The sequence below is a fragment of the Cryptotermes secundus genome, unplaced genomic scaffold, assembly GCF_002891405.2.
Source record: "Cryptotermes secundus unplaced genomic scaffold, Csec_1.0 scaffold1901, whole genome shotgun sequence".
In the NCBI taxonomy this organism is placed as follows: Eukaryota; Metazoa; Arthropoda; class Insecta; order Blattodea; family Kalotermitidae; genus Cryptotermes; species Cryptotermes secundus.
This window is the reverse complement of record NW_019728512.1, coordinates 194,205-210,300: the sequence shown is the minus strand read 5'-3', so window position 1 is coordinate 210,300 and position 16,096 is coordinate 194,205. Positions and strand designations below refer to the sequence as shown.

At 42.3% G+C, this 16,096-nt stretch overlaps 2 protein-coding genes across 6 annotated transcripts in view; one reads left to right on the top strand and one right to left on the bottom strand.

Moving 5' to 3' along the window:
* The window catches only part of LOC111865268 (uncharacterized protein CG3556), a 171,173-nt gene that overhangs the window by 18,833 nt on the left and 136,244 nt on the right, over positions 1–16,096 (bottom strand). For all 5 annotated transcript variants that reach the window (XR_002842955.2, XR_002842956.2, XM_023853162.2 and 2 more), the window contains 4 exons: positions 8,793–9,018; positions 5,883–5,986; positions 3,744–3,887; positions 639–799 (listed from right to left, as the gene is read on the bottom strand). Coding sequence is in view for 3 of the 5 variants with exons in the window: in XM_023853162.2 (XP_023708930.1) it covers positions 639–799; positions 3,744–3,887; positions 5,883–5,986; positions 8,793–9,018 (635 nt within the window). In the remaining 2 variants the exon portion in view is untranslated. The remainder of the gene's footprint in view (positions 1–638; positions 800–3,743; positions 3,888–5,882; positions 5,987–8,792; positions 9,019–16,096) is intronic.
* LOC111865269 overlaps positions 6,003–16,096 on the top strand; it is a 68,288-nt gene continuing 58,194 nt past the window's right edge. The window contains exon 1 of the mRNA XM_033751760.1: positions 6,003–6,515. The gene's annotated coding sequence lies outside the window, so the exon portion shown is untranslated. The remainder of the gene's footprint in view (positions 6,516–16,096) is intronic.

The following is a 16,096-nucleotide window of genomic DNA, read 5'->3' as shown; positions in this document are numbered from 1 at the left end:
CTTGGAATGCTTTGTTTACATTAAGCCATGGAGAAACATGATAGAACACTCAGGAAAGTTATGATCTACCACTCATTTATATCCATATGCATTCACGGATATGGTGGGAGACACAGTTTCTTTTAATTGATTAAGGTAACTATGTAGGGCCGCACCATAGCTCAAGCAGTTAGTCGCTGGCTTCCCACCGCGGCGGCCCAGGTTCGATTCCAGGTCTGGTCAAGTGGGATTTGTGGTGGACAAAGTGGCGTTGGGGCAGGTTTTCTCAGAGGACTTAGGTTTCCCCTGCCAATTTGCATTCCACCAATTGCTCCACAATCACCCTCACCTATCATCTGGGACTGGTACAATAGGCCAGAAGTGGCCGCAATACAAGAGACTTAGTCCCACCCCACTAGCAATAAAAAAAAAAGGTAACTATGTGAAATTTCAATAGCAGATATAGAAATGCCTGCACTCTATTCAGTCTTGCTGCTGTACAGCTGCATGGGAAGAGAAAAACTGCCACTTTAACAACGTGAGGGGCCTCGATAAGGATGTTTTCTACATTCCTTAACTGTGAAGTGTTTTGCAAATAGTCAAATCTTATTGCAATGTTTGCAATTTTAACAACTTCAATGTAAATACCATAGTGATACCTGTACAGCCAGTGCTGTGCTATGCAGATTGCCAAAACTGCCATCTGCATGCTGAGCCTCTGCTAACCGCGTACTTGGCTTCTTCACATAGTGATCCAAATTCCGGTTCCGGTGGTCACGCACAATACAGTTGAGAGCCAGCAGTACCATAGACAATGTATCTGCAAAGTACAGAAAGGAACAAACATTCACTTATAAAACATGAAACATGAAATGAAACGAGTGTTAATTATCAACACTGGTTTTCTTACAAATGATCATTTAAACTGCACAACTTTCAAGTTAGCTGCTCTGATATAAATTACAAAGAGCTGAACTTATAATCAACTAACCAGTTTAGTTCAATGCCTGTGTATCTGACATGCATTTAGATGTACTAGATTTGAATCTCAGTTACAATGTCACCTATATTCACTAAGTTTTCATGAAGAATACTATCTTCTTCGATGTCACAACATACAATCTGGTAGAATTTCACTGACATTCCTCAGAAGCATCAGCAAGCTTCTACCAGAATACAGGGTGTAACATGTAGGAAGGTGGCACACTTTGTAGTCACTGCCATGAGAACCTCAAATTTAACAAGGAAATGAACCAAATTGGTTCTAAAAATTTTAACAAAAATCTTTTTAAACCACATTTGTAAACAAACTAATTGTAAAAATTTATAAACATTTTAATATATTCATGCACTTCACTGTAGTTGTTAAAGGATCAGACTTTATATTCATGGCATTGTAATGATACTGTATGTATGTATTGATATTGACCAATCACTTTGTAATAGTAGTTCCTGCCTGTATATATATCCTTCTGAAGGTGGTCTCTAAGACCGAAACATATCAAGGGTGAAAGATTAAAAAGGAAAGAAAGAAAAAATATTTTATCAGTCATATTGGACAGAGTTGATTAACCTTTTATAATATGAGATACTTTTATTTTATTTTATTTTTTTTTTTACACAGAGAATAAGAAATTGCTATTTTAATATCTTACATTATTAACTGAACACTATACACTTGGTCGTCGATTTACGACAGACTTCCGTTCTGATTGACAGGACGTAAGCCGATCTGGTCATATGTCTGCCATATATTTATTAACAGTATTTTTTTAACTTTTTATCATCTTTATAATTTATTTTTAAGAAATTTACATTTTAATCATTTTTACTTTTTATTTTTTTGTGGTCGTAAGTCGCATAGGTTGTAAGTCGACGACCAAGTGTATACGTGCATGAATAATGCAACCAGATAGAAGTGCAGATTTGTGTGATGACCCCTGAAACACAATCCTGCTTCACATTCCCTTGCAGCAGTAAGTTCTTTCTCTTCATTTTTCATGTTTTGAGTACATACCTTTTGTCTTTGGTGGCCTTGTTTTCAGTGGCAGAAATTCACTGTAGGAAATGACATTTTGTCAGTCTCTTTGGATGCTGTTTGGTTGATGGATGGATGGCTGGATAGAGGGCGAGGGACAGCGGACTTATATGTCTCTACAAGAGCCTGAATTTCTGAGCATCTTTTTCCCATGTTGTTTAGCACGGACCGGTGCATTATCATTAAATTTTGGATAACTGTATTGAGTAACCCTTTGAATAACTTCATGTACCACTTAGAACCATCCTTTCACTCAAGCAAATATGGTTGCAGCATCATTACTCGCCTCTTGAAACTCCAGTGTCTGCAGAATAGAGTATTCTGCATGACTGGAATACTTGACAGGTGCACACCAGTCTGTGAATTGCACGTCACTTTCAAAATTCTTTATGTGTACCATTACAGAACTCAATTATGCAGGACACAATCAGAACTAATTGTAAACCATGTAAATCCAAATATAAATGGTATTGAAAAACGAGAAACCAGGCATAGGAAGTATAAGAGGCTGTAGGAGCATCTCACAATGAAGCAAGCACTATGTGATCAGCCCTTACCATGGCAGTTCCAACGCTCATTGGTCAGGGTGCTGCCTAGTGACAAGAGTATAAAACTGCTGACCTGCTAGCATTGCTATCATCTGTCACAACTATGTTTGCATCGAGTGAACACCATAACAGCAAAGAAAGCAGTCTTCTGGGATTTGGCACCGTGTATATGTGGTGTTAACACCACATATACATGGTGCCAAATCCCAGAAGACTGCTTTCTTCATAGTCACCGCCGTGAAAGCCTCAAATCTTACACCATAACAGCAAGTCTACTAGTAGCAGGACCTGCTAGCATTGCTATCATCTGTCACAACTATGCTTGCATCAAGTGAACACCGCAACAGCGAGTCTACTAGTAGCAGCACCATAGCCAACTCCACCAGCACTCATCAGCCCAGCCAACTGTGGCAGGAGCTTCGGGCTACCACTAGCCCTAACTAGCCTGTTACTGCTAGAGCTTCGATTGGCTTCCTGCTGGCTCGCAATCAGCATGCTGCTGCAAGGGAGATCTCCCATGCTAGCACTGGCTAACCGCTGAGACAAGAGCTTCGCCCATCATTCGGCTTCTGACAGACAGTCCTTTTTAGAGACAAAAATATCACTACTGTCACTATCTCAGGCTAGTCCACTAAGAAGGGAGTTTTTGCCGATATTCATCAGGCACACTCCGCTCCCCTGAGAGTCTGTAATATTCATTCTAACATCAATAAACATTTGTTATATTTATATGTGCTTGTCTCTCAGTGTCATTGATTCAACATCCCACACTTTGTTTCCTAAATTTTGACTCAAAGATAATGTACGTACAATAAAATGTGTTCCAATTTTGCATGTTCTTTCATTTAACAGGAGGATATGGAGGAAGGGAATAGGTCTTATATTTTGTCTAGGGTACAAAATTGGTTAGGCACACCTCTGAATATAAAAAAGATGGCTGGAAGGATTTTCTTGAAAAACTGTGTAGCTGTTATGATTAATAATATTAAAATGGATCTTAGAGAGTTGGACAGGATGGTAAGGGCTGGAGGGCTCTTGTGAATACAGTGGTGAACGTTTTGGTTCTGTAAAATGCTGGGAAGTTCTTGTGTAGCTGTACAACTGGCAGCTTCTCAAGAAGGGCTCAGCTCCATGAAGTTAAAAGTTAGTTATGATTAACAAAATGTGTTTCTGCTTACCAGCATTGTGATCACCTGGCATCACAGCAATGTCCAGAAGCCTTCTGATTTGCCGTTTCCTGACATGTGTCCCTGAGCTGCATACAGCCAAAGATGAGAATGCAAACTCAAAATCTAGCGCTGCCTCATGGTGTTGAAGTGATCCTAGTAGTTAAATAACAAATTAGTTAATAGTTTATTTCTGCTTTATTCCTCGACTATCAAGATGCTATTTGCTGTCAATAACAATCCAATTAAAAATGGCATGTCTTTATCCCTATACCATTTTGTAGAGGCTTTTATCAACACTGTGTACACTTGAATTATTTTGGACATTGTTTACTGTCTAAGATATATTTAAAAACTGACTTATACAGATATTGTATTGTTGGCTGCATGCAAGCTTTCGTTCTTATGCATGAAATAAGGAAAGAACAATGAATGGAAAAGTGGCATATGTTCTGTAACAAAATAAAGAAAAATAAATTTCCTTTTAGATTAAATACAGTTGTAATGTTCTCGCCTGTAGCTGTAGCTACAAGCACGAGAAGTACCCTTGATCAAAACTTTGGAAAATAAATACTAGTTCCAGTAAAGGACACAAATTAAACTGCAAGCCATTGAGTGGAATGTACCTCAAGCAATGGACAATGTCCCTTTTTTTGTAAGTTCTTCATGTTGTAATTTCTATTTAAAGGCATGAACTGACTTCTATTTTTACATCATCAGGAATGTGGAAAAGTTTCGAGAATTAAGTTGTGAACAAGAATTTTCTCAAACAGATGTTTTTATTGTAATGAAAATTTACAACATTAGACACTTTTTCACAATGCAGCAAAGTTTACTACTTGTTGCTTTTGATATCAGACTCTTTTTCAATGAAAACTTTCATAAATCATTATATTAAAATATATAAATTCCAGGATAATATTTTTTTTTTCACTATGGGCTAGGGGTGACCAACAGACCGATTTATTCTAGTGCAGCCGTGCCAAACATGCGGCCCCTTAACTTTTAGAGCTAATTGATATTAAAATCAATATTAAAATTTTAGTAGAAATATTTTTGTAAAGACAATTTTCCAACAAACGAGAAGACAAGAAGTCTCACGCAGACATAAATTAGCAGGCTGCAGGAAAAGTGATTCTGAGAATTGCAGAAGGGTTTGTCCAACTAACGGTCTGTAAAATTCGTGAAGGACAAACTATTGTATTTCAGAAGGTTAATGCACTAAAATCCACACAGCCTCACCACCCCAAGTATTTCCAAGAATCCCTTTTGGAGGCATAGTAAGAATGCAAGGAGGGTGGCAACTGACAGACAAGTGCAAGGGATTTCTACCTTCAAAACCAGCTTGCAACCCCCAGTCATTGTCTAATGGGCTGCTAGCAAACTTCCACTTTTATGACCATTGAGACAAGATACACCTTCCTACTAGTCCGGTAGTCTCTTGTACATTGCCATTCAGTTCATTTTCACACAGCGACAGGTGCTGATGTTACATTGTGATGAAAGTATAAATTATACATAAAGTATACATTAAATTATCAACTACGAGTTTTCTTGTATATGTACAGTAACTTTTAAAGGGCAATGTCACTTTCAAAAAATTCAAGTAGCAAAAAAAGAACTATTGAAAGTTAGTGCCGTGTTTTTCAAGAAAAATGGGAAATCGCTTATTTCTGTTGTGAAATAGAAGGTAAATACATGTTTGATTTGTGGGCAAAATACAAGTGTTCCACTTTAGGTAATTATATTGAAATTATTCCTAAATAATAAATAGAATTAAATTTCCTTGTATCAAAATCTAATGTATATTTCTGTTTTGAAGTGCGGCCCTCAATTATTATTTATAGGGCTGAGGTGGCCCTCTGTACAAGTTGAATTTGACATGCTTGTTCTAGCAAGTTTCCAACATACAGAAGCATAATGGACTGGGTAGTTTGCATGGTATTGCACAAAGCAAAAGCCATTACCTGAAATTTCCCATAGTCTGATAATGAATCAATAACAAAGTAGTATCGTTTTTGGTTGTGTCTCAAAAATTTGAGACTCACACATGACTAGTCTTTATATCTTAAAGTTAGATTTATGCAAGATAATGCTGGTAACATAAGTGATATCTTTGTTGCTGACTTCATCTGCACTCTTGTAACTCACCAATGAGGTCATGGCCATGAAACTGCCTTGGATCTCGACAGATTGCATTTAGTGCAAGTGAGTATTGTGCCAGTCGACCAGGAATCATTGGAGAGTCATGATGCCTGAAACAACCAGCATGGCTACAGAATATTTTTCAGTGGACTGTTTAATGATGATTTTTCAGTACTGAGACTATACAGTGTCAGGTGATATGATGAAGGATGAATAATGAAATGGAAATGATTTGGAAAGGAGTGGTCAGGGCCTAACACAGGCACTATCCTAACATTTAATGGGAGGACTGAAGAAAACCACGAAAATCGTTAGTCAGGATACCAGGTTCCCAAACCAAGATTCGAACTGAGCATCTCCTGAAGACAAGTCTTAATGTGTTATCTCCAAACCATCTTGTTTAGTGCCACTGCAGAAGTTCAAATTTCATACTGGGTACACACACATGCATACATGTGTGCATGTGCAAAAACTCAAACCGAATTCATCTGAAATAAAAAGCAGGAATGCTAACAACTTCATCAATTTATTTTAATTAAATAAATGGACTTACAAATTACTGAGTAAGTTCAGCAGAGTGATAAGGAATTAGTCTGTGACTGTTTGGTCTGAATGGTGATGGGGAATTGGCTATCTGGAGTAAGTATTTTCATGACTTTCTTAAGCTCTTTATTGAAACACTGTAGAAGTTCCCATCTCCATGTTTCTACAATTACTTTGAATTTTTTACGAACACAAATACCTCACACCTCCAGCCAAGTAGAACATAACCTGTGACTCTGGGTTGCAGATCACCACAAGGATGGAAGCATAGTGAATGAGAATCATATTGTAACGGTTAGTCAATTAGTGCCTCTTCATGAGTCTGAGTCTGAGTCTGAGTCTCATTTTATAATCAACAGTCAGTCGACCAGTCTGTCTTGGCATAAGCACTCATCTGGGGCTTGCAACCAGAACTTTATTACTGTTTGATAGTTACGGTCTTGTTTTTTGTCACATAGGAAAAGTGTGGCTGATTCAACTTTTTCCAGGCACCATTTACAAGTGGGGTCATCTGTCAATCCAAGTTTGCTAGGTGTCCTTCTAGGTGATGGTTTCCTCTGAAGATTCCTACCACCCATCTTAATTGGTCTCTGTTTAATTTTAACAGATCCTGTGTTCTTCTGGCAGAGGGCCCTAGTCATTTTCGTAGTAACATGCTGATCTTGTGTGATGTTAAATTTTTGAACCGTAAATAACATTCTAAATTGCTTGGTTTCAGCAGTTACTCAAATATTTGCCACTTGAAGAGGCTCTTCTGAGGTTAAAGAATAACTGTGAAAAAAAAAATAATTTTCATAGCTGGAAAATGGATATATGAGATCAGGGATTAGTAGGCCCACTGATATTTTTCATTTTTCTACAAGTATGTTTGTCATTGCTGTCATGCTCGGTTTAAGCCCAAAGTGGGAACATAAAGTTCACTGTCAGATGTAAGACTTCAGCTGGTACATATCAATAACAGTATTTGCTGGTATGTATTGACGCTGATCTTTCATGCTATCTTGAAATTTGGTTGAAGCCATAATATACATTCATTTATTTGATTATTTATTTTACTTGATTGAAATTTAAATCTGTGTCTGCTCTAATCACGAATGAAGTGAGGTATCACAACCGTGTATTGCAGAGTTAAACACCTGTAATACAATATTCTTCGGAAAAAATTCTGAGTTTGCTGGCGATAGCCAGGCAGCAGTTTGAGAGTAGCGGGCGGGTAGCCACTCGTTTCTTGGAGAAGACTTCCAAGTTGACACACGTCGAAATGTAACATGAACCGCGTAGGGGGAAGGGGCGGCGTCAGAGTGACCAGGCGGCGTCTGTGCCTCGGGACATAAAAACCAAACTCGGAAGGGTTCGGATGTGTTTGGTGTCTGCTTCTTTAAGAGACATGACCGGCCCATAATGCCTTTAAGTTAATAAACAGTGCTAACATATTAATGAGTTTCTTCAATGAATAACTCTCCAAGATTTAATCCGGGCTCTTCCAACGTTCTCCTAGGAATGCGACCTCTGGCCACGTAATTTACGGCATGAGCGTCTCAGGTTCCGGGCTCCCTAGTTTACCGTCAATTTCATCCATTTCGCCTTTCGATCCAAATACCTGAAGAAATTCAGGTTGCGCCCTGTAAATCAGTCACTAAAGGACGGGGTGGGCCGCGCCATAGCTCAAGCGGTTAGTCGCTGGCTTCCCACCGCGGCGGCCCGGGTTCGATCCCGGGGTCTGGTCAAGTGGGATTTGTGGTGAACAAAGTGGCGCTGGGGCGGGTTTTCTCCGAGTACTTCGGTTTCCCCTGCCAATTTCCATTCCATCAAATTCTCCATCATCATAAGCACCCGGGGCAGGCTACAATAGGCCAATCAGTGGCCGCCGTGCCGAGAGAACCCAGTTGGTTTCCACCCCCCATTAAGCGAATAAAAAAAGAGGACGGGGTGGGGGTTGAAAGTGCGGTATCAACATCCTTGCTGTAAAAACACTAAATAGTTATAAAATTTATCTCTTTCGCTGCATATTACTTTCTCTCTTTTTTTCCTAAAATAATGCACTTTTAAGGAAAAATGCCGGGCCGGGGGGGATACAACAAAAATCCATTTTTATCACATAATGAACGAAGTCAAATAACTCAGGGAAAGGGCAATGATTGTTGATGATGTGGACTAATATCGATCATTGCAACGTATAGTAATGGAAGCTTGTTCAACTTCTATCGAATATGGTTAAGTTGAAACAGCAACAGAAAGACTGACGCTTCTGACAAGTGTGGAAATATCTTGACTGAAAGAACCTCTGTTCAATGCCATTAAATTCAGCATCTTGTGTAGACACTAATTAGTAAATATTAAAATAATATAAAGAAATCACTCATGCCAAAATACCGCCAAAGCTGTAGTATAACATCCAGCTCCATCTGCTTGCACGATAATTGGCTCTCAAGATTATCAGGCCCAAACCAATTGGAAGTGTTGCCAAGTTGGAGAGCAAGGACAGCTCTCGGGGTGTCACTACCCCACCCCCAGTCATCTAGCCTTTGCCTAAGAAGCCATTCCAGAGCTCGATGTGTACTCACATCAGCTGCCACCAGATGTGCTGTTGGGCGTGGTTCTGAAACAAACATCACACTTAGATTAGCTACTTATCGTTATCCATACAACACTGTCATCAAGGGCATTCTCATTGTCTTTCTGTGTGTGTTGAGCTTGATGTACAAATACACCGCAAACACAGCCAATCAACAGTAACACTGGTACTTTCTCTCCTTGCCCTTGCTCCTTGGGAGCATTGGCCATCCGTGAAAAGCTTTGTTTCACTTCAGTTTCCTAATCCTAAGGGAGTCGGTAGGACTCCTTGGACGGTGGATCAGCCCGTCGCAAGGCCTTTATCTACACAGGACAACACAAACAAGGAATAAGAGGAGACAGACTTTTGTGCCTTAAGTGGGATTCGAACCCACGATCCCATTGTTCGATGGGACGAAGACGGTTCACGCCTTAGATCATGCGGCCACTGGGACCGGCAACACTGGTACACTGCAGAATTTAACTTCCACTTGTGACAAACGTGAACAGTCAACAAATGACATCGAAGGACGGCGCGTAAGGCTGACAACCTCACCGCCATCTGTGAGCCGATTGTCTAGAAAATGTGGGAGCTTCGATGTCTCACAACCCTATGGACCTCCACGGCCTGTCATAGGGATAGCTTTGTCTGTTTTTTATATACTGAAAATTTGTGAAGTCCCTAAATTCCAACGTTCCTCTTGAGATAATCCTCACATAACCATGACCTTACTTGTGGGAGTATTCTGTAGGCCTAATTTCTTTAAACAAATCACAATAAACAGTATATATGCATGTGCATACACTTAAAAGAAGAAGGGAATACTTTCAGACAATGGTTTTGATCTGTGCCCATGGTAACAGGTATCATCTTAAACTTGTAGTGATAAGGTATTGGAGGGAATGTTCCAGTTGTAACAGAGGACAGTCTCTATATGAAGAAGGCAGTCTCGTTATTGTGTAAGCAGAACTAGGAGTTCAGTGAATATAAGGTAACAGTTGTCTCCGTCCTTAATTAAGCACCTCGCCATGAACATACACGTATATGGACAGGCGGAGGTATAGCTCCGCACATTCTCAGTCTCAGATGGATGAGAGATTGGATTGGCCCTGGATCTGGCTTGGACGTGATCACAAAGAAAAAAGTAACTGATACTGAGTTCCTTATGGCCTTATTCCATTGAGACTGTTGTAGTTCCCGTGTCATGATCAAATGTAGTTAGGACCACTAAGTTGTCAATAAATTCAAATACGAATCCCAACCCCGTCTTTAGTCACTGATACACGTGACAGTATACATTTCCCCAATATTCCGAGATAAATGCTGGTTAGTACCGTGATTAGGCCATTTCTTCCAAATCCCTCTCAGTCCATTATTGACCGGTCCTATTATTCGCATCTGTTTAGTGTGAGATGTCCGGTCTAGAAAACTGAAATTAACGGCCGTGGGGATTCGTTGCGCTGACCACGTGACACCCTCTATCCGCTAAATTTGGCACTAACTTCGCCGACAAGCGGCGGTCGCCCGGTCGGTATAGTTCGCTTGCGGACTAAAACGACGGAGTTTTTTTGTATAGTGTGAGATTCTGACAATGTCATAAAACAAACCCACCGAAACAAAATAACAATTGGTGTTTTTCTACTGTCAAGAGGGGGCAGTATGCACAGCGGGAACAGTATCTAACGCTCAGGACCACAGAGCAACGTACGTCATCCCACCCAGCACAAAATCTGGGAAAACACAGGAAAAAGTTTCCTCTTCTCAATTCAGTAAAACTTCAATATTCTGCTTGGACTCGGCTAGCGTTTCTTGTCCTTATTGTGGCCCAGGCCAGGAAGGCGGTTAGATTCACGGCCTGACTACAGGGCCAACATAATGCTCTCGCGAATGTGTTGCAATGAAAGAGAGAGAGAAAGTATGTTACTTAGCAATCACAGGTCTTGTGGTTGCTTCTCATAACGACGTTAGAACGGGATTCGCCACTGAGCAGGAGGAAATGAAACAGTTAATTCACTAATGGAGACGGTGAAGCCGTGTTATAGATCAGGGTTTTTTATTGCTAGTGGGGTCGGACTAAGTCCCTTGTACTGCGGCCAATTCTGGTCTATTGTACTAGCCCCAGATGATAGGTGAGGGTGACTGTGGAGCAATTGGTGGAATGAAGATTGTCAGGGGAAACCGAAGTACTCGGAGAAAACCTGTCCCAACGCCACTTTGCCCACCAAAAATCCTACATGACTTTACCTCGGATCGAACCCGGGCCGCCGCGGTGGGAAGCCAGTGATTAACCCCTTGAGCTATGGCGCGGCCCTTAGATGAGGGTGTTAGCCTCCGGCTTCATACCGCGGCAGCCCGGGTTCGATCGCGGGTCAGGTCATGTAGGACTTTTGGTGGGCAAAGTGGCGCTGGAGCACGTTTTCTCTGAGTACTTCGGTTTCCCCTGCCAATTCTCAATCCGTAAGTTCTCCATGCTCATCTATCATCCGGCACTTGTACTGCAGGCCCACTAGTGACTGCCTTACTAACTGGACTCAGTCTCACCCCACCCAACGAGTTGAAAAATTGAGACGGTGGGTCCACAATATGTAGTTACAACCATGTTAAGTGGGTCCCTTGCCTTCATGGCATTATGCATTCTCAGGCTGCGAATGTAGGTTAAATATGTAGCAGGAATGACAAGCGCTATGCTCGTTTTACATAACGACTTAATGCCTTTATTTGTGTTTGGCTGTATTTCTTGTGGTAACAACTATGCGCCTAATTGCAAACCAACAGCTGATAAAAGTTGATATCTCATTCCTCCCTGGCTAATTTATTTCGAAACACAATACACGTGTCGCAGTTCACATGTATGATAACAGATTTCTACAGAATGGGAAGACTGATTGCTGTGCCGCTTGTAGCGCGGCCCCACAAATCAGTCGAAACGTCGCAACATATGCTTGACAATATTAAAGCAATGTTTCTATGTTCCATCATATTATCTTCTACAAAATTCTTTTTACCTGTCACGTGTGTCTGGTGAAATACTCTAAGTACATGACTAATGCATACTGTTCGCTTAGTACAGACGGACTGTCTCTTCATATTGTAGCTTGTAGGGCCGTTGCTAAGCAACGACCACAAGATGGGCGGGTATATCAGAGCCGTTTCTGGCCAACGGCTCGGCAAACACGTTCCCGTGTAAACAAAGACGAACGCAAAAATTGAAGAGCTGCATTTTCTATGTGGTCTGTGCCGAGATGTTATACGCAAGGAACAAGTCTGCAGCTTAGTTCAATCCTATGTGGAGGCGGGTTCTAATACCTCTACCGCAGCCCTGCGAATCGTGGGAGGCGATGGAAAGGGATCCCAGTGCCTGGGGGTATACTCGTATCTGGGCTACACTATTCCTGGGAAACATATTGTGACATGTTGCGCAAAGGAACCCCCCCCCCACCAGCAGTGACGCGGCGGGTGAGTCAGCGCTCCCCTCCCCCTCCTCCGCACGGTAACGTAACGGTGACGCAACAGGATTGTTACGGTAGTAACGGCGGTTTTTCTGTGTTTGTCTACAGGTAGAGGCCTTGTGACGAGCTAATCACTCGTCCAAGGAGTCCTACCATATGTGTAAGATCTAGAAAAACCGAAGTGAACGGAGAAGTTCATGGAGGTAGGCCGAGGCCCACTGGGGCTGTAGTGCCAAGGAAAAAAAAAACACTCGTACAACTCTATCCTAAGAACACATTAACCAACCAAAATAATTTAAACCAGAGGTTCTAATAAGCAATCAGTGACCCGACCACGGGCAAGTACTCACTCGCGCTGAACATGATGCACATGAAAAACACTGGCGCCATCCCAAGGTTTTCCACAGGAACACTTTGCTTTACTCGTCCGTTTCTTGCAAGTGCTAGAAACAGAGTGCCTGAAACGGCCTGTTTTTTCCAATCCCAAAATTCAACTTTTTTCCCCAAGTAGCTAAAGCTGTGCGCGCGAAATCCCTGAGGTCGGCAACTTGCCGGACATTCCTTGTCGCGCGAAGCGAAACCTGACCGGGTCTTTCCACTGATGCGTAAACAGTCTTTTCTAAAGGCAATTCGATCGACTGCCAAGGAATGCGAAGAGTCAGCCGCGGCTCTGTCTCCTCGACTTCCGGCCAGCCGTCTGACATTTTAACCTAAGCACACAATCTTACAAAAATCGTACTTAATAACTAATGAAATGGGTACAACATTGTCTAGAAGACTGGTTCTCAACCGTTGTGAGACCGCCGCCGGGTAGTTGAGAAACACTGGTCTAGAAAACGTGGGAGCCTCGACGTCTCACAACCCTATGGTTCTCCACGGTGTGTTAGAGGAATAGCCACTCCGAAGGCAGAGCGAACTTTCGCCAAGCCTCTGCAAACATATGACAGAACTATTACAAGGAAAATAAAAAGAAAGAACTCGCGGTATATGTTCATAGTCAAGGCGGGATTGGCTCGCACAATTTTGAGTCGTTTGAGACCAAGCGTTCAGTATACTCAAAATATTTGTATATCTAATTTCAAACAGACATGTGGGAACACCTGCTGTTGCGCAATTTATCAAAGTACTGAAGGATTTATTGGTCTGCTGCCACATATATATCTGCAACATGTCGCATTTCAAATTGCCATGTCAAGCCACGATGATTCACCTACCGACAAAACAGAACATTTTTACGGCCTTGAGGCTCTATTCTAGGGGAACGAACAGACGGAACGGGTGGCGTAGGTGTAGCGCTCTAAACTCGTATTCGGGAGGGTCTTGGTTCGAATTTCGGGTATCGAGGCTGAGGCGTTTCATAGTTTTCCTCAGCTCCTCCAGGAAAATGCCGGGATAAAGTGTGGAATAGGACACGACTGTTTCCTTCCAAATTTCTAATTGTTACAGGTTCGCATTGCCGCCATATTTTAACACTGAAAGCAAGGAAGTGGAAAGTCAAACAGTGGCAGGTTTCCGATAGTGTCGTGCTTTTCAGAAACAGATGAATTAGTGTCGATAATTGAACTAAGTGGTGAACAGACTGAAACAATGTAATATTGGTGTTAGCGGCTATCACAGTGACCGCGCAGTCTAAGGCATGAAATGTCTTCGCCCGCTCGAACATTGGGATCATGGATTCCACTCAAGGCGTACATATTTGACTGCGTTTATTTTGTGTGTGTGTAGGCAGCGGCCTTTCGATGGGCTGATTCACCGTACAAGGAGTCCTACCAACTGTCTAAGATTAAGAAACTGAAGTGAAACGAAGCGTTTCACGGATGTCTTATGCTCCAAGTGGGGACAACAGGAATAGACAGGCAGGCAGGCAGGCAGGCAGGCAGGCAGACAGACAGACAGACAGACAGACAGACAGACAGATAGAAAGCCATGTGTAAGTCACGAACCGATGTGTGCCTTGGAAAATTGCCAATGGTGCGGAGAACCTCGTTTTGTAGGCGCAGTAATTTCATTAGATAGGTATCTGCCGCAAATTCTCCAGCAACTGGATCGCTCCAATTGTCATCCTTATGACCCCTTTGCACGGACCGCATAGAAAACCCCCCTTTCCACTGTTGTAGTCCAGCTGTTGCAGCTGCCTAGCAACGGTTTGCATAACACCATTTTCAACAATAACTCTGTTGTTCTAGAGGAATGTTTACATAGCAATGGTCGCGGCGCGTGAACGTGTTTACTGAGCCGTTGTTCAGAAAAGGTTATTGATTAGAGTCACCGCTTAGCGACGTGTCTATACGACACATTATTATTAAATTAATGACTTAGGGTGAACCATATATTAATTATAATTAATAAATCCTATGGTACTTGCTAGCGCCATCAGTTATAATGAATACACGCATAAGTTCTTGTCTAGAAAAATAAATTTTGCCCTGCGTTTAATTAAGCACCACGCCATGAAGGCACATGGCAGAACAGAAGTACACATTCGAGTTCCGGTCCCTTTATTCCCAGAGATGGAGCCACCGATATTTAGGCAAGGGGTTGTGTGGGTCCCATAGGAGCTCGGTCGCCATGGTGAAGGGAAACATCTCTTGGTCGTTTGTCCATGCCCGGAATCAACACGGATTCTCAAGTCATCCAGTTATCATAGTAAAGGAAAGGCAGAGTTCTCCCTGTGCTTGGTTAATTAAGCACTACGCCATGAAGACATGTGGGGGAGTGGATGTGTCTCTGGCTCTACAGCCCTTTGTTGGTCTTTCGCCGGTTTTATAATTTCTTAATCCTATACACAGTCGGTAGGACTCCTTGGAGGGGGGTATCAACCAATCGCAAGGCCACTACCTACACACGGAACAACACAAACAGAATAAACGCACACGGATATCCATACCTTAAGTGGAATTTGAACCCACAACCCCAGCGTTCGAGCGACTAAAGACAGTTCATGCCCTAGACCGCGCGGCTACCGTGATCGGCGGAGTGGATGTATAGATCCACATTTCCTTGACCTCGACACTAGCTGGAGGTGAGTGGCCAGTTTCCCACTCCCACCTCTTTACCATCTGGGAAAGAGCCCCCGGTACTCATTGGATAGAAGGCTGTGTGGACCCCATTGCCCATCTGGACCACGTGGAGAAAAGAAAATTCTTGACCCTACCAGGACTCGAAACCCGACACCTCGTCGTCCAGCCCGTTGCCAGTTGCTATTCCAACTACGCTATCCTGGTCTCCAGTTATTATTCCCTGGTAATTAATCTAACCGAGCTATTCCGGGTCTAGTTCTTATCTATAAAAACGGAAAACAGGAGCGTGGCTAAGCTTAAATCATGCGTGTATTCAGGTCATGAAGTTAAAGCACACGATAATGGCGGTAGGACCTGGCATGTAATTTTCGTTTTGAGGCATGTTTTATAAATCGTATTGGCAAGAGTGATACTGATTCATGATACGCAAGTTATACGGCACGCGCATACAGGATTTCTTTTTTCATTTCATTTTTGTTCTGTTGAAAGCACCGTGACAATATCTGCCACAGAAGTTTCCGTGCCGTGTCCTTCCTTCCCTATCCTCCAGCGTTACAAATTTCTGTCTCCCCCCCCCCTCTTCCCAAGTATCGATCGTAAATGACGGCAGCAGAGAACGACGGCATCTAGGCGTCGCGACGCGGTTGCAAGCCA